This window comes from Anomaloglossus baeobatrachus, chromosome 11, assembly GCF_048569485.1.
Source record: "Anomaloglossus baeobatrachus isolate aAnoBae1 chromosome 11, aAnoBae1.hap1, whole genome shotgun sequence".
Taxonomy (NCBI): Eukaryota; Metazoa; Chordata; class Amphibia; order Anura; family Aromobatidae; genus Anomaloglossus; species Anomaloglossus baeobatrachus.
In genome coordinates, this window is record NC_134363.1 from 120,153,843 (window position 1) to 120,178,912 (window position 25,070).

The 25,070-nt window shown below is 43.2% G+C and overlaps 1 protein-coding gene across 1 annotated transcript in view; it reads left to right on the forward strand.

Moving 5' to 3' along the window:
- The window catches only part of TECTA (tectorin alpha), a 188,032-nt gene that overhangs the window by 128,728 nt on the left and 34,234 nt on the right, over positions 1–25,070 (forward strand). Inside the window, exons 10-14 of the mRNA XM_075327274.1 lie at positions 3,981–4,582; positions 10,080–10,370; positions 15,734–16,117; positions 22,829–23,115; positions 24,417–24,697. Coding sequence (XP_075183389.1) covers positions 3,981–4,582; positions 10,080–10,370; positions 15,734–16,117; positions 22,829–23,115; positions 24,417–24,697 — 1,845 coding nt within the window. The remainder of the gene's footprint in view (positions 1–3,980; positions 4,583–10,079; positions 10,371–15,733; positions 16,118–22,828; positions 23,116–24,416; positions 24,698–25,070) is intronic.

The following is a 25,070-nucleotide window of genomic DNA, read 5'->3' on the forward strand; positions in this document are numbered from 1 at the left end:
GATGTCGGTGGGGTCAAATCGAAAGTGACGCACATCTGGCGTCGCTCTCAACATCGTAGTGTGTAAATCCTTTATGATACGATTAATGAGCGCAAAAGCATGGTAATCATATCATTGGTGTAGCGTCGGTCATTTCCATTAATTGGGAAATACCGATGTTACGATGTTCCTCGTTCCTTCGGCAGCACACATTGCTGTGTGTGAAGCCGCAGGAGCGAGGAACATCTCCTACCTGCATCCTGCGGCTCAAGCCGGCTATGCGGAAGGAAGGAGGTGGGCGGGATGTTTACATCCCGCTCATCTCCGCCCCTCCGCTTCTATTGGCCGCCTGCCGTGTGACGTCGCTATGATGCAGCATGACACGCCCCTTCAATTAGGAGGCGGTTCGCCGGCAGGCGACGTCGCAGGGCAGGTGAGTGCATGTGAAGCTGCCGTAGCGATAATGTTTGCTACGGCAGCTATCACCATGATAACGCAGCTGCGATGGGGGCGGGGACTATCGCGCACGGCATCGCAGCATCGGCTTGCGGTGTCGTAGTGAGCAAAGTGCCCCTAAGGGCTTTGGACAATTTTGAAAAGGAAAAAAAAATATTTTTAGCTATGTTAGTGGTTAACTACAATAAAAATTGTCTTTATTTGAATAGGGTCCTTATTTAAAGAGAAACTGTCATCAGGATTATGTATGTAAACCTAAAGATATGGCCGTAATGGCGCTGCTATACTGATTCAATGCATAAGAAATTGGCATCATGGTGGTTGTTTGATCAGCATTAGACATTTTGGATTCCTAAGCTGTTAATGCATTGGGGCAGACTATGGGGTGGGACTGTGGAGTAGGATTGTTAGGTGGGACTATGGGATGGGGCTGTGAGATGGGACTATGGGGCAGGCTATGGGGCAGGACTGTTGGGTGGAACTATGGGGTTGGACTGTGGGGCGGCACTGTTGGGTAGGACTATGTGGTGGGACTGTGAGGCGGGACTATGGGTCAGGACTGTGGGTCAAAACTATAGAGCAAGACTATGGGGTGGGATTGTAGGGCGGGAACTATGGGGTAGGACTGTTGGGCAAGGCTATGGATCGAGACTGTTGGGCTAACACTATAGGGCAGGACTGTTGAGTGAGACTATGGGGCAGCACTGTTGGGTGAGACTATGGAGCATGACTATAGCGCAAGACTGTGGGGCGAGAGTGTTGGATGGGACTATGGGGAGGGACTGTTGGGGAGGGACTATGGGTCAGGACTATGAGGCCTGACTGTCGGGCAGAACTATGAGGTGGGACTGTGGGGTGAAGACTATAGGGCAAGACTGTGGGGCGAGAGTATTGGATGGGACTATGGGGGGGACTGTTGGGGAGGGGCTATGGGTCAGGACTATGAGGCTTGACTGTCGGACATAACTATGGGGTGGGACTGTGGGGTGAAGATTATAGGGCAGGACTGTGGGGCTGGACTGTGGGGTCGAGCAGTGGGGCGGGACTGTGGCTAGCATCTTCAGCTCTGCCCCGATCCGACAGTACATAAAAATATAGCACTTTTTTCTGATATAATAAATGTGATGATGAAATAGCTTGTACAGTTTATAATGCCTATAGTTATTATCATTTTAAAGTTCACAGTGAACACTGTAATAGACATATATGGTTTAAAATATTAGTAATTCATTAGGGTTTTCCAGTGGGTCCATAAAATATGTTGGCTGTCCACGATTTGTGGATAAGTTGTACAGAAAAAAATAAAAAAATAGGTTGGTAACAATGCTCATTAGTGTTGACTTTCTTCTATTGATTATAGCTGGGTCTTAAAGGAAATGTATTGTTAGAAAATTGTTTATATAAGATTTATGTCATAATCGGTATGATAAAAAAAATAGAAATCTTACAAGTTTCAAACTAGTCACTGGGGCTCATTTACACTAACACTTCCTGATCTTTTCAGAAGTCTCATTATCATTACAGACAGTATTGCAATAATAAGTCACACATCTATACACAGTGGATAACACAGGATCCACTATTTATAATAGGCGATGTCACAGCTGACCCTGATGCCTCTACCTTCACAACAACCTTTGCAAATACCCATGCGATACAAACTGTAGGGTCTGAGTGAGTCTATTGCTGCAAATGTACATGTTGATTGCTGAAAAAAACAGATAGTATGAGTCTAAATTTGTCTCAGTGGCCAATGTGAAAACTACACAATTTCATATTATTCTTAATACAGATGGTGATATGAAATATAAAATAAACATTACCAAAGATGTTTAAAAATACATTTAGCCAATAAACTTAATTTAAATGGTACGTCATTTTCTAATGATATATTCCCTTTAAAGCAGACATGCAACTTACTAGACTTTCACCTGACAAAATTGGTTCTCCTGCACTGATGAAGGGCAAAACCCCCCAAACATGTGTATGCAAATGTAGTTTCTGGTTCTGCTTGTTATCCTAAGTCATGTGACAAGTCCCTTTAAAAGATCGACGTTGCCTTTTAGGATTTGTGGCACTAGAGTTTCTTTCCTCTTCCTCTCTTAAGAGACTAATTGCATATTTAAATTCCCAGGGCAGCATTGTATGGCCTATTAGTCTCCCTATGCAACTTGTTGCTCGACACAAGGAGAAACGTTGCCCCGTAGACTTCCATTCAGAGGTCTCTCAGCCAGCTAAATCAGTTCTGATTTGCACTGACAAAGGGCCAACATCCCAAAATATATGTCAAAAAATTGAGATACTAGTTTGGCTTCTTATCCTAAGGGGTGCTTCACACACAGCGAGCTCGCTGCCGAGATCGCTGCTGAGTCACGCTTTTTGTGACGCAGCAGTGACCTCATTAGCGATCTCGCTGTGTGTGACACTGAGCAGCGATCTGGCCCCTGCTGCGAGATCGCTGCTCGTTACACACAGCCCTGGTTCGTTTTCTTCAAAGGCGCTCTCCCGCTGTGACACACAGATCGCTGTGTGTGACAGCGAGAGAGCGACAAATGAAGCGAGCAGGGAGCAGGAGCCGGCATCTGGCAGCTGCGGAGGCTGGTAACTAAGATAAACATCGGGTAACCAAGGTGGTTCCCCGATATTTACCTTAGTTACCAGCCTCCGCAGCTCTCACGCTGCCTGTGCTGCCGGCTCCGGCTCTCTGCACATGTAGCTGCTGTACACATCGGGTTAATTAACCCGATGTGTACTGTAGCTAGGAGAGCAAGGAGCCAGCGCTAAGCAGTGTGCGCGGCTCCCTGCTCTCTGCACATGTAGCTGCATTACACATCGGGTTAATTAACCCGATGTGTACTGTAGACATGAGTGCAAGGAGCCAGCGCTCAGTGTGCGCGGCTCCCTGCTCCCTGCACACACAGCTAAGCGGTGTGCGCTGGTAACTAATGTAAACATCGGGTAACCATACCCGATGTTTACCTTAGTTACCAGTGTCCGCAGCTTCCAGACGCCGGCTCCGTGCAAGCGCAGCGTCGCTTGCACGTCGCTGCTGGCTGGGGGCTGTTCACTGGTCGCTGGTGAGATCTGCCTGTTTGACAGCTCACCAGCGACCATGTAGCGATGCAGCAGCGATCCTGACCAGGTCATATCGCTGGTCGGATCGCTGCTGCATCGCTAAAGTGTGAAGGTACCCTTAGTCTTGTGGTAAGTTTCCTTAAAGGGTCGATATTGACTTCTAGGATTATTACTTCCAATGGGTGTCCTTGAATTCTTGTCCTCCTCTTCTCTGAACAGGCTACTTACACACTTGCATTAAAAGTTAAACAGTGTTTGTCATTTCAACAAATTTAGTATTAGTGAATATAAGAAAGTTTATAATATATCTTAACAGAAAATGTTCTTCCATTTATGAGTCACTTCTTCCCCATCATTCCATCTTAAAAACTGCTAAAATCTGTCTTGGTTATAATCATCGTAGAAGAGTCACCATTATTTTAGAGAGATACATGATATTATCCTTCATTTTATTTGTTTCAATGTTTCAGCTCTCATGTGCCCTGAAAACAGCCATTTTGAAGAATGCATTACCTGCTCAGAAACTTGTGAAACGTTAGCCACAGGCCCGGTCTGTTCGGACAGCTGCACAGAAGGATGCCAGTGTGATGAGGGGTTTGCTTTACTGGGTACTCGCTGTGTTCCAAGAAGTGAATGTGGCTGTAACTTTGATGGCCGCCAAGTGTCAACTAACGAGACTTTCTGGATTGACCTAGATTGTAAATCCCTTTGTTACTGTAATGGGTCAGACAACAGTGTTTACTGTGAGTCTATGCCCTGTAAGGATGAAGAGTACTGTATGGAAGATAATGGACTGTTTTATTGCCAGCCCCGTACAGATGCATCATGCATCGTCTCAGGATATGGACATTACCTAACATTCGATGGCCTTCCATTCGATTTCCAGAGCAGCTGCTCTTTAATTCTTTGCACTACAGTTACTAATTCTAAAGCAGATACTGTTCCAAGGTTTACAGTGACTGCGAAGAACGAGGACAGAGACGCTTCTCTTGCACTTTGGGTAAAGCAAGTGGAGGTAGAAGTTTACAATTTTAATATTGTCATCTACCGTGCATACAAACACACTGTCCTGGTAAGTGAAATTTATGTTTTAAGAACTTTAAGAAAGCTTAAGAACTTTGTAATTGCTTTTCATTACTTATCTTCTGTTGATCCAATTATAGCTCAGCTTAACTGAACTCCTACACCAGAGATCCCCAAGCTTTCAGACTTTGAGAGCCACACTCAGCTTTGAAAAAGGGTTGTGAGCCACATTCAGCTCTGAGAGAGGGTCATGAGCCACATTCAGCTCTGAGAGAGGGTCGTGAGCCACATTCAGCTCTGAGAGAGGGGTGTGAGCCACATTCAGCTCTAAGAGAGGGTCTAAAGCCACATTGAGCTCTGAGAGAGGGTCATGAGCCACATTCAGCTCTGAGAGCGGGTCGTGAGCACATTTAGCTCCAAGAGAGGGTCTAAAGCCTCATTCAGCTCTGAGAGAGGGTTATGAGCCACATTCATCTCTGAGAGAGGGTCGTGAGCCACATTGAACTCTGAGAGAGGGTCGTGAGCCACATTCAGCTTGAAGAGAGGGGCTAGAACCACATTCAGCTCTGAGAGATGGTCGTGAGTCACATTCAGCTCTGAGAGAGGGTCGTGAGCTACATTCAGCTCTAAGAGAGGTTCGAGAGCCATATACAGCTCTGAGAGTGGGTTGTGAGCCACATTCAGCTCTTGTCATCTTCACCATAGTGGCACCCAGTCCCCACTATCGGTATAATGACAGCCAAAGCTCTTCTACTTAAATCATACCGAGGTCGTATACCAAGATCCAAGGGTTCCTGCTTTACCCCATATATATGTGGCGCTACTCACAAAAGTCACAAACTGGTTACCTGCTCTTGATAGCTGTTTGCTAGCCCTGGTGCTTATATACCAAGCTGACAGACAGCCGCAAGCCACACATCATGGGCCCGTGAGCCACATGTTGCTCCCTAGCTACAGGTAGGGGACTTTTGCCTTACTTCATTCATCTGTAACATTAAAAACCAATGGCAGATAACGTATGTTAATAATATTTATTAACTAGTGCGCAATGACACTAGTCAAAGAGTAGGGAATATTAAACAGCAAATTTTCAGTCTGTCCCTAATGTTGTTTTGTTAGAAGCAGGAGAAATAGGCAAATGTAAGGGTCTTCGTGACTAAGACAAGGGTCAAGATCTAATGGCTAGATGACAAAGTCAGGGCATTTCCAAAACGGCAGGTTATTTCTCATTTTCTTGATGTAGGGTGGTTAGTACCTTCCAAAAGTGGCTCATGATAGGACAACTAGTCAACCGGTGTAACAGTCCAGACTATACCTGGAGTTAAAGTGGCCTATGCTAGATTATATTCCGGGGTATAAATTGGCTTGGTCAAAATATATACTTCTCAGGCCATAATATACCCCCATCAGTATCACTGAGTGATGTACACATGGATTATTTAATTTTTCAACATTTTATTGGGGATTCAGCTTTGTCTGGTAAGTTAATTGAGAAAGATAACTGACTTAAAGGGAACCTGTCACCACTTTTTGGCATAAAAGCTGTGGCCACCACCACCGGGCTCTTATATACAGCATTGAGGTGTGACACCCCCGCGACAGCCGACAGGCTGCTCAGATCCGGATCCGCAGTGGCTCGAGGGGTCTCCAGACCAGAGGCGGGGTCGCGCGGCCTCTCAAAATGAAAAAGGGGGGTATTTACAAGGGGTATAAAAATAAAGTTTGTGACGCCACCCACGGGTCATGGTGATGTTGGATACCACCGCTGCTGCATTTAGGGGGGAGCGCCCGGGAGCGATCGGATGGTAGCTTGTGATGTTAACCCCTCCATGGGCAGGGGGAAGGTGTCCCGGGGCTCGGTAGTGGCGGGATGGGGACCTGTCAGGAGGACGTACTCACACAGTCCAGAAATTCTGACACCGACAACGGGTAAACCAAAGTCCTGAATGCCCTGCAGATGTTGTTGGAGCACGCTGGGTCCGTGCTCTTTTGACGTTGCTGGTTGGTCTGACGCCTTGTCCCTTGGCACTGTGTTTACTCTTTGTGAATCCCTTTTGCCTGAAACTACTCAGGTCCCGCTCACCCGTGTGGCTAATGGAGTGAGCTTGCTCTCAGGGTTCACACTTGGGATTTTCTGGACGGTTTTGGGAAGTCCTATCCCCCTTGTTGTGCTAGTACCCCGATTTTGGAGCGGGTGGAGAACGGCTCGTGAAGACTCCGTCCTCGTCGGGTAAATTACTGGGCTGCGTGAAGCTACTTCACAGCCTAGGGTCCACGTACCCCGTCGTGCCCTGGCACCTGCCCGGTTGTAGTACAAGGCCGCCGAACTGCCCTCCATGGCAGTACCGTGCCCCTTGCCACTACCCCCTGAGACCGGGATTCCAGCTCCTTCCAGGCCAGGCAAACGTCTGGCACCTAGGACGGGTACAGGAGCCCAGCTCCGCAGCGTGACCTTTCACTTTCAATGCTGCGCTCAAACGCTCTCTACTCTCTCACTGAGACTTCTGGCCCTCCTACTACCATCCCACCATCTGGGCAGCCCTATTCCCCTCAGGCTGCCCAATGGATGTCTGGTGGGTGTGGTGCAGAGTGTTCCTCAGGATTTTTGTATACCTGTTCTTAGCAACACCAAAGAGACAGGACCCGTAACCAAGGAGAAGCAGGTACTATGCAGAAGGGCAGGTTGCACAGCCCCCTTGTGACGACCTGACAGGCTAGGGCGTCACACTAACATGCTGTATATAAGAGCCCAGGCCGTTGTGAGAACATAAAAAACATTTTATAATACTTACCTAACGATCGCGCGGTTGGCCATATGGGCGTCTCCGTCTCCGGTGCCGTTGCCGCCTCTTTTGGCCATCTTTGTTCTCCTTCTCTACGTCATCCACACTTACCGGCATTCAGATCCTGAGCAGGCGCACTTTGATCTGCCCTGAGCAGGGCATATCAAAGTATTGTAGTGCGCCTGCACAGGACCGGCGAGTGTGTATGACGTAGACGCATCATGCACACAGGCTTCAGAAAGAGGACGAAGCTGGCCGAAAGAGGCGGTATCAGCTCCGGACAACGGAGACGCCCATATGGCCAACCACGCGACCGTTAGGTAAGTATTATAAAGTGTTTTTTATGTTCTCACAGAGGCCTGGGCTCTTATATACAGCGTGTTAGAATGCTATATATAAGAGCCCAGTGGTGGTGGCCGCAGCTTATACGCCAAAAAAGTGGTGACCGGTTCCCTTTAAATCTTAAAACTCCATGCACATAGACTTTAGCTACTATATATTTGTTGCTATAATATGATGTTCTCAGAAGATGACCGACCATATCAATCCAGAGTGAGCTCCATACTTTTCCAGGCACTGGTATACTATTGAGTGGTGGAGCTTCCTTGCTGATTTTGGGATTTATGGTAAAACATTTTTGACAAGCTTTGACAAGTGGGTAAGCATTAACTATACACTGATAGGACTGTCAGGTCAGTGTAAGCACTGAACTATTTTACACCCCCGTGCATAGAGTTTATCCCTCAGGGCATACTGTGGTCTGGGCCGACTATACCCAGGTTCCACATTAGATGGGTATATTCTGGCCATGCGGGGTATAGTTTGGCCTAGGCTATTTTACACCCTGGGGTATAGTTTGGCCTAAGACAGATAATCCCTGGTGTATACTCTGGCCTGTGCCAAACTATATCCGGGTTTAATCAGGGAAGAGGTTGATTTAGCCTGCTTCATAGGCAATGAGGCTATAGACAATCAAGGCTCATTGAGTTAAGTAGGAGAGAAGGCTAGCCCAACTAATAAATGAATGGTTAATGCTGGCTATAATAAAAATTGACAGACCCTCCAGTCCATTACAGCTATGAGCCTGCATAGCCACATATGCTATGCCAATGAGTCCTGAATAATGTCAAAAGCTCCTACAATGGACACATAAGCATCACAACTGGAGCAATAGAAGTAGGTGGCTTGGTCTGGTGAACCGCAGTGAACCTAGGCTGATGAACCCTAACTTTTAAAGGCGTTGTCTGGACTTTGGGTACAAGTCTGCAGTAATTCTAAGTGACTGCAGACTTGTGAATCCTCACAGCCTGTGCACTACGGTCTGTGAGGGTTGTTTTTTTCCTCCAGGAGCGGGCGGACATTTAGTTGCAAGTATGTGACCTGCATACTTCCGTCCACATTCCAACTAGATGTATCTGGCCTTGCCTACATCACCTGCATTGAGCAAGGTTGACTGCATCTAGTCGGCACGTGACCGCATATATGCAAATTACATACCTGCTGTCAGATGACCGCCACTCCCGGCATCAGAAAATCCTCACAGCGCATGAAGCACACAATTAAGAGATTGACAGCGGCATTTACATGATTAACTGCTGTAAAGGGTGCTTTACACGCTACAATATATCTTACGATGTGTCGGCGGGGTCACGTCGTAAGTGACGCACATCCGGCATCGTAAGTTACATTGTAGCATGTAACAGCTACGTGCGATTGCGATTGAACGGTAAAACGTTCATCGCATGCACGTCGTTCAATTCCTAAAAATTGAACGTCAGGTTATTCATCGTACCCGGGGTAGCACACATCGCTCCGTGTGACACCCCGGGAATGATGAACTGCAGCTTACCTGCGTCCTGCGGCTCCCACCGGCAATGCGGAAGGAAGGAGGTAGGCAGGATGTTTACGTCCCGCTCATCTCCGCCCCTCCGTTTCTATTGGCCGGCTGCCGCGTGACATTGATGTGACGCCGAACGTCCCTCCCACTCCATGAAGTGGATGTTCGCCGCCCACATCGAGGTCGTATGGATGGGTAAGTACGTGTGACGGGGGTTACTCGTTTGTGCGACACGTTCAACAAATTGAACGTGCCACACATACGATGGGGACGGGTATGATCGCATACGATATCGTATGCTGGATCGTATGGTGTAAAGCAGGCTTAAGTTACCATCGTCTGTGGCCATTAGAGACAGATGCTGGTTATTTACTTTTGCCAGTACTTGCGGATTGATCTCAGCTCCTGAGCTCCCTCCACATGTGAGAAATTCTTCCCAGGAGGCCAAAAACATGTCCATTTGCAGTAATGAATTAACCTTGCAATTCTTCAGATTTTAATGAGCATCTGTGGAATGAACTGGAAATTAAAGTCTAATCCATTCCTAATATAACCGCCCCAGCATTAGCTGTATGATTAGGCAAGTGGTTTTAAAATTATGGTTGTGTGGTGTATAAAACAATCCAAATAGTTATTCCAGCACCAAAATAACTGTCCATTGACTGGTGAAAAGTGACATTTTTCAGAAAGCAAATCACCAAAGAAATAAAACACTACATACATACATACTTGGAAAGGGTGTCGATTAGCTTGACTCTGTTATACCACGATGTTATTTCAATGGTTTTGCATTGGTTTGTGTCATAAAATTGACAAAATTGATATTATTGGATTTATAACTTTGGTTTTGTGTTTTATTAACCTTTCTTTCCAATGTCACCCTACTCTAAAGTCACTAACCTACTTATATGCCCTTCCCTTGACAGGTAAATAATGAAAGGCTGTATTTGCCTCTGAGGTTAAGTCATGGAAAAGTTAATATTTTTGCCTTTGGTTTCCATATTGTTATTGAAACTGAATTTGGCTTAAAAGTTGTATATGACTGGAAGACATTCCTTTCTGTAACAATTCCACGTTACATGCAAAACAGCACATATGGCCTTTGTGGAAGATACAATGGTAATATGGAAGATGACCTGCAGACGTCTAGTGGCTTCATAAGTATGAATGTCAATGAGTTTGGTCACAGTTGGGTGAAAAGAGATACCTTTTGCCAGGTTGGTTGTGGCGATAGATGTCCTACCTGCACAAAGGTGGATGGATTCTGGAAAGCGCAACAGCTTTGCAGCTTTATTCCCAACAGGAATGGGGTATTTGCCAAGTGCCATAGCAAAGTAAATCCCAGATTTTTCTTCAAAAATTGCTTATTTGACTCGTGCATTGATGGAGGTGCTGTGGAAACTGCTTGTAGCTGGCTACAGAACTACGCAAGTACATGCCAAACACAAGGAATTGCTGTCACTGGTTGGAGGAACCACACATCTTGCTGTAAGTATAACCATCCCTGGTATCTCCAGTATAAAGTCAGAAAGATATGGTACACAGGAGTGTATGCTGACTCTTCATACATCAGCACCCTGGTATTTACAGTATTAGACCAGTTAGACAGGGTGGACAGCAGTGTGAGCAGCCTCTTCTTATCTCAGAACCCTGATATCTCCAGTATTAGATCAGTTAGACAAGTTAGATAGCCAGCATTGTGAACATCCTTTTCTTACCTCAGCACCCTGGTATTTTCAATATTAGATCAGATAGATAGGGTGGACAGTAGTGTGAGTAGCCTCTTCTTACCTCAGCCTTTCTGGTATCTCTAGTATTAGATCAGATATACAAGGGAACAGCAGTGTGAGGAACCTCTTCTTACCTCAGCCCTTCTGGTATCTGTAGTATTATAATGTCATTCTCAAGGTCAGTCATGGAAATTGGTGTGACTTAACTATAATAGTAGCCAATTGCTTTCAATTAAGGTGTGCAGCATTTGGCAGATACCCTAATGGAAACCAACTAGACCTCATTATAGTATTAGGGATACATATGACAGTTTGTATGATCGTTGTGTGATAAATACAGTTTGCAAAAAAACTGATGGTGGTTCTGGTGCCGTATTTCTGTTCTGATGTTGGTTCTGGTGCCATATTCCTATACTTATGATGGTTGTGGTGACATTTTCATGTACTATTGGTGGGTTTTGTGTTGTATTTCTGTACTGATAGTGGTTCTAATTATGTATTCATGTAGCAATGGTCTTTCTGGTGCGGTAGTCATGTACTACTGATGGCCCTGGTGATGTATTGATGTAATGATGATGGTTATGGTGATTTATTTATCAACTTTATTTATCAGTGCATAAATAGAATACCAAAGCCATCAATAGTTCATATGTACAGCACCATAATCGGTAAATAAATAGGTCACTAGATCCACCATTAGTGCATTAATACATCACCAGAACTTCAATCAGAACATGAATACATCACAAGGACCACCGTCCATAAATAAATACAACACTTTTACCATGAGTACATGTGCACGTTACCAGAGCCATCATCAGTACATTACTGTATCATCAGAACCTCAGTCAATCCATGAATACATCATGAGAACCACCATCAGTAAATACATACAACAACAGTACTATCAACAGTAAATTGATATGTTACCAGAACCACCATAAGTACATGAATACATCACCAAGCTTAGTAAAGCAATCAATTGTAATGTCAAGTTAGTCCAATATACATTTGTATCTCATTAACCTACAACTCCCTGTATGTCCTTAAAAATGATAAGAAGATGCTGAGAGTTGTTGTTATCAGTAATTATCACATTTCAGACCATTCTGGAACCACAGTTCTGATGAGACGTAGTCAGCATCAACAAGTAAACGTTTACATCCAGGCACCTTTTTGAAGACATCTTCTCTGATTGAGTCGTTTTTTTCTTTTCATATCCATCTTGTACAGATGCCATGATGACTTTTCACATGCACAGATTCCCTCTTCTTCAGTCTTCTGCAGCACATGGTGCCCTTAAAAAAGGGTGTTATTAAAATACTCTCAGCAGAACAATATGTGTCCATATTATGACCTAAATAAGACTTCTATGGTATATGAGACCTCCACACTGTCCGCCTTAATGACCTATATCCACCCCACTGCCATTATCACCTATAACTGGCACACTGTCCACCCATATGAACCACGGCTTATACCATGGCTGTCCAATCTCCAGTGTTTTTCCTTACACTCTGTATATCTACATACTGTCCCCTTGCCATGGTAACGTAATGTCCACCACAGCCCCCAATATAATGTTTCTCACAGCCCAGTTGTAATGTCCCCCACAATTCTCAGTATAATGTTCCCCATATCATAAGATGTCCTAACAGCCATCTCCTCTTGTACAGTTTCAACAACCAATCTCTCTTGTAATGTTCTTACAGTCAGCAATGACATGATGACATCACTGTATTGTGCCATCCGACGTCCACTGCCTTCGTCTTCTCCAGCGGGTTGCAGGCCAGAAGTAGTCTGCGTTCTGCTAGTGTTCCCAGAGGGGAAATGTGTTGATTACATCTCCTTTGCAGGCAGCACTCACAGAAATTGTATTCATTGTATTCATGTAGATACGAATACAATTGAGTGAAGGGAGAAAGCGACGGCCAGGACGCAGGCAGTGAGAGGGGTCAGCGGTGTCAGTGACTGACACTGCTCACCTCTTGGCCAGCGCCACGGCCGCCAGAGTGCTGAATGCCTGCAGCTACAGCTACCAAAGCTGCTGGGCAGCAGCAGGTGTTAAGCAATTTGTCCACCCCCCCCAAGTGTGCCCTTACCGGTGTACTCAGTTTTGTATTCAACCATTTTGACATTAATGGCTGCGTCTTGAGTTATTTAGAGGGCACCAAATTTACCCTATTATACAAGCTGCACACTGACTACTGTACATTGTATCAAACTGTCATATCTTCAGTATTGTCCCATGAAAAAATATAATAAAACACTTACAAAAATGTGAGAGGTGTACTCACTTTTGGGATATACTGTGTACAGTTATGGCCAAAAGTGTTGGCACCCCTGAAATTGTTCCAGAGAATGAAGTGTTTCTCCCAGAAAATTATTGCATATACAATACACATATATATATATATATATATATATTTTAGAAATCTCAGGTACTTTTCAAGAGCATCGTCAAAGGTGTATACACAGTATATATACATGATGAGGAGAGGATTCACCAGCACAGAAATCCAGGCAACTTGCATCTTTAAAATGAAGATTCTTTATTCACATATTGTTAAAAAGTCCATGTTATGGTAGTAAAGCCCATATTAGAGAGGACGCGTTTCGAACATCCAGTTCTTATTCAGTCTCTAAACCATCTAGTCACAGGACTGTTTAAAAAGGGCTAACCCAAACACGTGGTCAAATGGATAGAGAGAGCATAGTAATTGCAAAAAAGTTAACCCCTTAAGGTAAAACAATTCATATAATAATTTGACACATATATACATATATAATAATGAACAGATTTAATATGCAAACATAAGTTCATTCCTTTTATTCAAACCCATGGCATTGACTTTCATGCCTTTAAAATTACCAGCATGTGCATCGCGGAAATGCTGAGACGCACCTGATAATTTTCTGGTGGTGGCATTATTCACATCATAGATGTGTTCTGATATCCTCTTTCTGAGTGGGCAACAAGTACTCCCTACATATTGCAACTGGCAGATTGTACAGGAGATCAAATAAACTACATGGTCTGAACTGCAGTTTATTAGGGACGTTTTTCTATCCTATCCCCTCCAGGTGTGAGCAAATGACTGACTTTCAGAACATAGTGGAAAAAGAATTAACTGCTCTTTCTCACCAACAAGAACCTATGGTTCAAAATTTATCCAAAACAGAGAAAGATGCAATTATTTCTTTACGTAAAAATTCTAATAGTATCATAAAAAATTCTGACAAGGGGGGAGCAGTCGTAGTTTTGGATGTAGGACTTTATGAGAGGGAGGTACTAAACATGTTGCAAGATTGCGATACCTACAGGGAAGTCGAGTACGACCCCTCTGCAGGTATCAAAAAATCTTTGGAGAGAATTTTAGAGGAGGGTTTGTATTTAGGTTTAATAGATGAAAAACAAAAAGATTACCTTAATCCTTCTTCCTCTTTAACACCACTTTTACACGCCTTGCCTAAATCACACAAAGACATTTTTCCTCCAAAAATGAGACCAATCGTTTCAGGCATTAATTAGAGGAAAATTTATGTCTGAATCCCCGCAAATAGAAATGTGCTGATGGGGCCATTGACTATAATGGTACAGACATCACTGTGTGCTCTGTTGTGCACCATTTTCCCGCATGTACACCTATGGTAGATGTACACCCGCAATATACTACGTCTGGGTGTCCGCCTGCCTACACCATTACACTCAGTTGCTCTGGTGGCGCATACGTCTGAATCCTGTTTTGCAGGGTGTAAACCCTGATGAGACCACTGAACCCCAGGATGAATGCAATGTGAATAGGGCCTTACACTTTGTAACTTATCTATCTTACCTGCAGTTGTGACGTGCCCGGCGTACAGTCACTATGAGAGCTGTGTGAGCGTGTGCCAGCCTCGCTGTGCCGCTATTCGACTTAAAAGTGACTGCAATCATTACTGTGTGGAGGGCTGTCAGTGCGATCCTGGCTATGTACTGAATGGAAAAAGCTGCATTCTCCCTCATAACTGTGGCTGCTATGCTGACGGTAAATACTATGAGGTAAGGCTATACTTCTTTATTAAACTTATAGAATAAAAAATTAAAATGTATTAAAGGTGATGGTAGAATATATACTCGAAATGAGCATTGTTACCAAAAAATCAATGCCAGTTTTTGTTTATCCTTGTTTCCGCCTATTTATGGGGTTTTGGTTTCTGGATTCCTGTCCCGCTCCCTGGGTGGGGGAGAGTAGCATCAGGGCTCGGACAGGAGACAGGGTCACAGTGGGGGTTCGAACCTGGCTACCATCGAGCCTACCTTTTGAGATAAGGGACAGCGCAGGGGCCCCAGCTTTAGGGTCAGCCTAGGAGCCTTTGTTCAATCCGTACATATCCTGTGACAAATATCTGCCTTACAGTAATATTTATATATATATATTTTACAAGGGCCTATTTTCCAACTATCCCATATTTACTGGGAATTTAGCGATATAATCCTAATGTCCTAGACTGAGGCATTGTGTGAACCTCTCCCAAAAGTTGGTATTACGGGATTGCTAGGGGCATTCCTGAGAGAGTTTGGGTGTTGCTGGATTGGGATGAGGCAGGACATAAAGGCCCTAATTCCCCAACAGAAATGTTCTTAAGCATTAATGTTAGTGGAAACCATGCACTATTCGTGAAGAAGATAAATTCGGAAGGCCATCAACAGTTTTGAAAACCACAGTAATTAATTTGCAAAAAAATAGTGCAGTGGCCAACTACAAAAGTAATCACTCCACTAGTAAGCATACATCATTTTTTTATCCATGCTTTAAGGTTAGAAATCACATATTTGGGACATAATTAGTTTTATTGTTATTTTTTAGCCTAAGCAATTATTCTGGAATAGCGACTGTACGAGGCGCTGCCGATGCTTTGGAAGGAATCTCATCCAGTGCGATCCAAGACACTGCAAGTCAGATGAAGAATGTGCCCTAAGAAATGGAGTCCGAGGCTGTTTTAGCAAAAAAAGCTCTTATTGCATTGCAGCAGGTGGTGGCGTCTTCAGGACCTTCGATGGAGCTTTTCTCCGTTTTCCAGCAAACTGCGCATTTGTACTGTCTACTATTTGCCAAAAGCTCCCAGATATTTCCTTCCAGCTGATTATTAATTTTGACAAATGGTCTTCACCGAACTTGACTGTCATCTCTCCAGTTTATTTTTACATTAACGAAGAGCAAATCCTGATTAATGACCGCAATACTGTCAAGGTAACGGGTTTTGCCATTCATTACAAATGTTTTGTTATTAGTTCTTGAGGTTTACCTTATTCAATCAATTAATGGTTGTGCACAGTGGTTGTACTAGAGCGCCACAATGCAAGAAACCAGCTGTCTTTTTGGAGGTCTGCCCACCAAACTATAATTTTATTTGGTTCATTTTATCTTCATTTTTTTTAAAGTGTTGCAATAAAAAGGCCCCATCACATAATTCAAACAGCAGTCCATCTTATTTAAGTATCAAAACAGGCTGCAGTCTGAAGAAACACAGCTCCTGAGACCTGCGTGTCGACTGACGGGAGCTGTATTGTAAGTACACATACCGAAGCTGCCAGAGAAATGTGTGACAGGAGGAGAAATAAATCTTTTCCTCAGCTGACTGAGCACTTAGGGGTGCTTCACACATAGCGAGATCGCTACCGAAATCCCTGCTACGGCACGGTTTTGGTGACGCAACAGTGACCTCATTAGCGATCACGCTGTGTGTGACACTGAGCAGCGATCTGGCCCCTGCTGCGAGATCGCTGCTCGTTACACACAGCCCTAGTTCGTTTTCTTCAAAGGCGCTCTCCCGCTGTGACACACAGATCGCTGTGTGTGACAGCGAGAGAGCGACGAAATGAAGCGAGCAGGGAGCAGGAGCCGGCATCTGGCAGCTGCGGTAAGCTGTAACCAGGGTAAACATCGGGTAACCAAGGTGGTTACCCGATATTTACCTTAGTTACCAGCCTCCGCAGCTCTCACGCTGCCTGTGCTGCCGGCTCCGGCTCTCTGCACAAGTAGCTGCAGTACACATCGGGTTAATTAACCCGATGTGTACTGTAGCTAGGAGAGCAGGGAGCCAGCGCTAAGCAGTGTGCGCGGCTCCCTGCTCTCTGCACATGTAGCTGCAGTACACATCGGGTTAATTAACCTGATGTTTACTGTAGCTAGGAGAGCAAGGAGCCAGCGCTAAGCAGTGTGCGCGGCTCCCTGCTCTCGCGGTTATGATCGCTGCTTCGGCTGCTGTGTTTGACAGCTAAGCAGCGATCATAACAGCGACTTACAAGGTCGCTGTTACGTCACAGAAAATGGTGACGTAACAGCGACCTCGTTGTCGCTGTTGCTTAGTGTGAACCAGCCCTTAGGACTGAGGCTGGAGACAAAATCCTGTGTGCTCAGTGAGCTGATTAGATTATTTATTTCTTCTGATGTCACAGCCCGTCTCCAGTAGCTCCCAGAGGTGTGTGTGCTGACCATACTGATCTTCTATCAGTTGAGATCAAGGTCTTGGGGGCTATGTTTCTTCAGACTGCATCTCATCCTGACATGTGACTAGGATGGGCTGCTGTTTGGGTTATATAATGGGGGTCATTTTATCATATTATTGGAGAACCCTTTAAAAAGGTTGTCTCATTACTGACAACATTGTCTTATTATGGCTGTCATGGTGATAAACTGATTTTGGCTTGATATTTCACCTGAAAAAATGCTTTTACATGCCCCCCATATACATAACTAATTGTCCATGTAATACATGGATGACTTAAAGGGGTTGTCTGGGCATCCAATATTGGCCTATCCTTCAGATGGGTAATCAATTTAATCAACGCTGGATCATCAGTATTGATATACACCGTGTGCAGAATTATTAGGCAAGTTGTATTTTAGAGGATTTTTTTTCTTATTGATAAACAACTATGTTCTCAATCAACCCAAAAGACTCATAAATATCCAAAGCTTAATATTTTTGGAAGTTGGAGTGGTTTTTTTTAGATTTGGCTATCTTAGGAGGATATGTGTTTGTGCTGGTAACTATTACTGTACAGAATTATTAGGCAACTTAATAAAAACCAAATAGATTCACATCTCACTTGTTTATTTTCACCAGGTAAACCAATATAACTGCACAACATTTAGAAATAAACATTTCTGACATGAAAAACCAAAACCCCAAAAAAATAGTGACCAATATAGCCACCTTTCTTTATGATGACACTTTCTTTATGGACTACCATCCATAGATTCTGTCAGTTGCTTGATCTGTTTACGATCAACATTGCGTGCAGCAGCCACCACAGCCTCCAGACACTGATCCGAGAAGGGTACTGTTTTCCCTCCTTGTAGATCTCACTTTTTATGAGGGACCACAGGTTCTCTATGGGGTTCAGATCAGGTGAACAAGGGGGCCATGTCATTATTTTTTCATCTTTTAGACCTTTACTGGCCAGCCATGCTGTGGAGTAGTTGGATGCATGTGATGGAGCATTGTCCTGCATGAATATCATGTTTTTCTTGAACGATACTGACTTCTTCCTGTACCACTGCTTGAAGAAGTTGTCTTCCAGAAACTGGCAGTAGGTCTGGGAGTTGAGCTTCACTCCATCCTCAACCCGAAAAGGTCCCACAAGTTCATCTTTGATGATACCAGCCCATACCAGTACCCCACCTCCACCTTGCCATTGATCCAGCCTCTGGCTCATCCATCTGGCCCATCAAGAGTTACTCTCATTTCATCAGTCCATAAAACCTTTTAAAAATCAGTCTTAAGATATTTCTTGGCCCAGTCTTAATGTTTTCTTATGTTTCTTGTTCAAAGGTGGTCGTTTTTCAGCCTTCATTACCTTGGCCATGTCCCTTAGTATGGCACACCTTTTGCTTTTTGATACTCCAGTAATGTTGCAGCTCTGAAATATGGCCAAAATGGCATCTTGGCAGCTTCATGCTTGATTTTCCTCAATTCATGGGCAGTTATTTTGCGCCTTTTTTGCCCAACACGCTTCTTGCGACCCTGTTGGCTATTTGCCATGTAACGCTTTATTGTTTGGTGATCACGCTTCAAAAGTTTGGCAATTTCAAGACTGCTGCATCCCTCTGCAAGACATCTCACAATTCTGGACTTTTCAGAGCCCGTCAAATCTCTCTTCTGACCCATTTTGCCAAAGGAAAGGACGTTGCCGAATAATTAAGTACACCTTATACAGGGTGTTGATGTCAATACACCACACCCCTCCTCATTACAGAGATGCACATCACCCGATTTACTTAATTGATAGTTGGCTCTCAAGCCTATACAGCTTGGAGTAGGACAACATGTATAAAAAGTATCATGTGATCAAAATACTAATTTGGCTAATAGTTCTGCACACAGTGTAAACTTAAAAAATGATCTAGTAGTTATTTATTAAAATTATGTATTTTGCTCCATATTTTTTTATTTTTGTGCATTTTATTATATTATACAGATGTACTGTGTTATGTGTATAATTGTTTTCATATTATTATCAGTTCAAATGACTTTTAAATCTTATCCCCATGAGTCTTTGGGATCAGCTAAGGGCATTTAACATATCCAGGATTCTTTTTATCTTGTGGGATTCTGGTTTTTTTTGGGTTTGTTTTTGTTTTTTTAAATGGATAATACATAAATATGGATAGTTTTTTAATTTAGTAGATGGGCCATTGATTCTTATTTTTTTTTCGATGACTGCCCTTTTAATATATGGATAACTTAGAGGTAGATGCATCTAATATTGATGACCTATTCCATTGGATCAACTCTCTTGAATTGAAGTTGATCTGCCATATCTACTAATAACGGATGATCATATGGGTGCCTGGTTTTGGACCATCCTCAATAGGATAGTTCATCAATACTTGATGCCCAGACATTAAAGTGGTTGTCCCCTACTTTTACATTGATGGCCTATTCTTAGGAAAGGTTATCAATTTTTGATTGGCCGGGGTCCGACACCCTGCACCCCTGTCGATCAGCTGTTCTTGGTCCCGGTGGTGGCAACAGGCATCCGGAAATGCTCAGTTCCAGAGCTGCTACGTCTTCTGATAGTGTCCGCGTCCAGATACTGCATATCTGCCTTTTATTGATCTGAATAGCAGGCAGATATGCAGTACCCAGCTGAGGCCACTGTCAGAAGACGGAGTAGCACCGGAACTGAGCATTTCCGGCTGCCTGCTACCGCCGCCGGGACCGAGAGCAGCTGATCGGTGGGGGTGCAGGGTGTTTGACCTCGCCGATTAGACATTGATAACGTATCCTAAGGATGGGCCATCAATGTAAAATTAGTGGATAACCTCTTTAAGTGGAAGCTGCTTTTAGAATGTGACATTTTACTGGCTCATTGAAAGAGTTATTACCTAAGAACAAATGCGATCACGCTCCATTCATTACTAGACTGTAATTTATTTGCAAGAAAAAGAAAAACGACTGCTGCATAAAAGCCAAATTACAAAACGCTAATGGAACCCCAAATCATTTTCTAAGAAATATTAATGAGATTTTACTGGCGATAGTAACAGCATTAACCAAGAGAAATGAGATTTTGAACAGTTGAGCTATATAGTGGTGATTCCAGCAGCTCCACTGGATTCTGACCTAACTGGAATTGTGATGGAGAAGAAAAGCTGGGTGTCCTGGAGGAAAGGCTTTTCTACCCTATTAAATTACACAGATTCTAATCAAAAAGGATAAGTGTCAGAATATTGAATAGGCAATAAGAAAAGTAAAAATCCTGTGGCTCCTTTGAAATCCAAATGCTAAACCCATAGAAGATCCGTACCGAGGCCTGTATACTGGAATCCACAGGCAATCTGCTGCCAATTTCAAAGAATAGAGTAGATAAACACTATACTATCCCATTGTCTACATTTGGAAGACTCTCCACAAAGATCTCTCACGGCTATTATACTTTTCTCCTGTTCTCACAGGCACTCACTAAGACACTTTCATTCTTAAAGAGGACCTGTCACTTGCTAAAAAAAAAAATTCCGTTAAATGCCTTGTAAAAATCTCCACGCTCTCGTGATTCTGCCACTCTTTTCCGTTTTGTGCTGGGTCGCTCCATTGCAAAAATATTGAATTTTTTTCCTTTGGAGGACTATATGTAAAATCTCTGCTTGGCAATCCAGCTGGGCGTTTCTTCAGTCTTCTCTGTGATTGGTAGATGGAGGTGTGAAAGTGCACGCCCCCAGAGTGGACTCTGAAGAAACGCCTACTCGGTCTTCAAGCAGAGATTTCACATATTGCACGCCACAAGAAACAAATGTGAATATCTCTTCATTGGAGTGACACAGCACAAAACGGAAAAGATCAGCAGAATCAGGCGACCTCAGGGATGTTTACAAGTTATTTAACTGAGGGGTTTTTTAAGCAAGTGACAGGTCCCTTTTAACCCCTTAACGAAATAGGACGTATATATACGTCATCAGGGGGCTGAGGCTAATAGTATATACGTCCTAGGTCACTTCCCTCCCTTTGATGTGGGCTCACACGGCCAGCCAGAATCTTTCCTGCACATGTTGGCTGATCTGATCAGCCGACATGTTCAGTTAACAGGTGCTGTTCCCCACCGTCATCAGCGTCACAGTGAAGCGATCACGGGGCGCCAATGGGTTCTCATGACAGCAGAGGGTTAGCTGATGACCCCTGTTGCTGTCATGACATGCTTCCTGGGAAGACCAGCAGAACGCCGTCACTCACATGAAAGCAGCATTTCTGCTGTTCAGAGCGATACTGAAGCATCACTCTGATGAGCACAAGCAATGGGACACTGCAGTCATTACGTCCTCTAAGAGGACTAGTAAAATCAATAAAAAATGTAAAAAAAAGGTTTAAAAAAAATATGAAAAAAACCTTAAAAGTTCAAATCACCCCCTTTTGCCCTATTCAATCTAAAACAATAAAAAGAGAATGCATTTATTTGGTATCACCACGTTCAGAAATGCCCAATCTAGCACAATATAAAATCAACTATTTCTGATTGGTACACAGCTTAGCAAAAAAAAAATCAAAACCCAGAATTATGGTCTTTTTGGTTGCTGCAACATTGCCTTTAAAATACAAAAACAGGTGATAAAAACATCACATCTACCCAAAAATTGTATAATTAAATATGTCAGCTCAAGATGCAAAAAATAAGCTGTCACTGAGCCCCTGATCCCGAAAAACGAAAACCCTACGGGTATTGGAAAATGGCAACAAAAGCGCAATTTTTTTACAAACTTCTGATTTTTTTTTCACCCATTGGATAAAAGTAAAACTATACAGTATCTGTACAGTTTATTCACTGTTTTATGGCTTTCTCTACCTATCTCTATTGCAAAGCTGGGAGCTGTGAAACCTCTCACTATCCAGATTCATTATCAAATGGCTGCTCCATTCCCTGTCTCCACTTTTATACAGTCTGCCATAGACCCTTCTTATTGGCTGTGCTATACCATGTGGTGTAATAGCTCCACGGCGTTTTGGAGGAGCCAGTTGGCCCCGACTGAGATCATGTGAGCCTTCTCTGGCTCATTCAGTCATCTACAGTGTGTAAAATTGCAATGAGTATGTTTTTGGCAATTGGTGCAAATAACAAATTGAATTTGCTGGTTTAATCGATTTTTTTCAAAAACTTGACACAAATCAGTATTGATCACCTGTATTAGAAGCTGAGCCATGGCTACAGTGGGTGCAGACACCCAGAGACTTCAATTTAGGCCTCTACATAGAAAAAGTACATTGTAAAATGGAGATGCACCAAAAGAAAATACCAAGACAGGATAAAGACTTGCAGGACTCCTTTTCAAAGCAAAGACAACACAATACAGTTTTCACACATTGGCTTTGTGGATAGGTCTTATTTTATGTCTACATGCTGACATGATAGCGTAATAAAATGTGTAACTTTGAAAATTCATTGAATCTTTTTGGTATCATTATAGGTAAATGGAACACAAGTAACAGTCCCATTTGTTACTGGACTGTCCACGAAGATATACAGCATGGAGGGATTCTTAGTGATTGACACAAGCCCTGATATTCAGATTCACTACAACGGATTCAACATCATCAAAATTACCATCAGTGAGAGACTCCAGAACAAAGTCTGTGGCCTTTGTGGCAACTTTAATGGAGATTTAACAGATGATTATGTCACTTTACGAGGGAAGCCGGTAGTAAGCAGTGTAGTGCTGGCACAGAGCTGGAAAACAAATGGCATGCAAAAAAGGTTTGCTTGTTTTTGTACTGTGCATGTACTTTGTTCTGGTGCTATGTGTGCTATATATAACAGATAGGGAGATACCTTAATTATTCCTTAAAATTGCCCATCTCCTGATATTACAGACCGGAGCATTTTCAATAATATTTTAAAAATGAGCAAGACTTAAATCTATCTTCAGTACCCGGTGAAGCTGGATGCAGCAAAACATTTTTACCTTTTACCTTCAAGGCTCTGTTTATAGAAGTTATGGATCTGCTAAGCCAGGATAGAACCATATCTACATCTCAGGCAGGGCAAACTATAAGCCTTTATGATCTATGTGATTCACTTGTATTGTATTCCAGAAGGGAGCACCCCTGAGATAATGTAAGGGTGTTGGACAATTTCCGTCTCATTGCTACCCCTCAAGACACTAATCACGTTATTGTCTTGTAATGTGAACAATGTCCTGCGTCTTTTGTAAATATTGTTTCATGTGAATTGTATTGTAATGTCATATTTATAGCATTTCGTAAGAAAGGTCTGTCCAGGAAGAGAGTGGAGGGTCAGAAGTAGTTAAATGTTGGGAATAGCCCACTATGGGAGGGGTTAGCTGATATCAACAGGGACAGGGGTGTGCTAATATTCTAAGAGGATGGACTAGTCGGGGGATATTATGCCCTTGTGACTAGTCCCTGCGCTCATTAGCATATCATATAGGATCTTTAGAAATGATTTTTCTAAAGATCTCTTTATCTATGCTACTAGATACAGGGACGATTAAGCAGAGATTAGAAATATGCACCCAGAACTGCGCGTGGTTCTGTGTGCACTGGGTACCTGATAGGTTCACTTTAATTCTGTACAATCGCCACTTACAGTATTAGACTGCATAAAGACTTATCCAACTGACGGGAGAAATGATGGCTTGTCAATTAGCCCTGAAGGACACAAAAACCATTTGTGAAATGCAACTATTTACTAAAACTGACAGGTTATGAGAATAGATTGTAGCCATTCACTTTCCTCTTCTTCTCCATCTAACCCAGACCGCCATGACTTCTCCTGACAACTTCTGAGTTTGCTGCTGAGATATCCTCCAGCTTTGCTGTCATTCCAACCCGTTACAATGACATAAATAGATTGAGATCACAGACCAAACCTCCCAATAAATTCAGACCATATAATAATTACATACACTGGACAAAATCTCAAAATAAATACAGACCCCGTAATAATTATTAATTTGTATGTGTAAATGATGACATGTAGAAGAAAATAAACAGAAAATGACAAAAAAATGTTAATGGAAAAACCTTGTATTTCAGCTGCAATGAGCTACAGTACTCTCAGTATGCATCTACTTGTGACAATGTCCAAATCCAGAAGCTTCAGAGTGATGGATACTGCCTAAAACTGACTGATATGAAAGGCTTCTTCCAGCCATGTTATGGCCTACTGGATCCTGTTCCTTTTTATGAATCTTGTTTTCTGGACGGATGCTACAATAATAAGAAGATTCAGCTGTGTGGCTCTTTAGCTGCCTATGGAGAAGCTTGCCGATCGTTTGGAATTCTAAGTACAGAATGGATTGAGAAGGAGAATTGCTGTAAGTCTGGGAAATATTGTAAATGATGGGGATTTTTCAGGTCAACTGAAAATCTTTAGCCTTTAGTCTTTTTTGGAATAGGTCTGAACTTCTGCTTAGGCTGCATTCACACATCTGTTGAGTGTCGGTGTGCTGCCTGTTTTATCGGACAGCACACGGATTACTTAAGAACGTTCTGTTCTGATCCTCAAAGTCGCATCAAAATAGGACCTGCTCTGAGTTTCAGGGATCTCATTCTCAAATCTGTGATTTTAACAGATGTCTTAATAGATCCATTCTACTCATCCGTGTGATGTTCAATAGAAAATCGGAAAGTACACAAACATTTCACATGGATGAGTGATTGCAGTCTGCAGCTACACTTACACTGAAA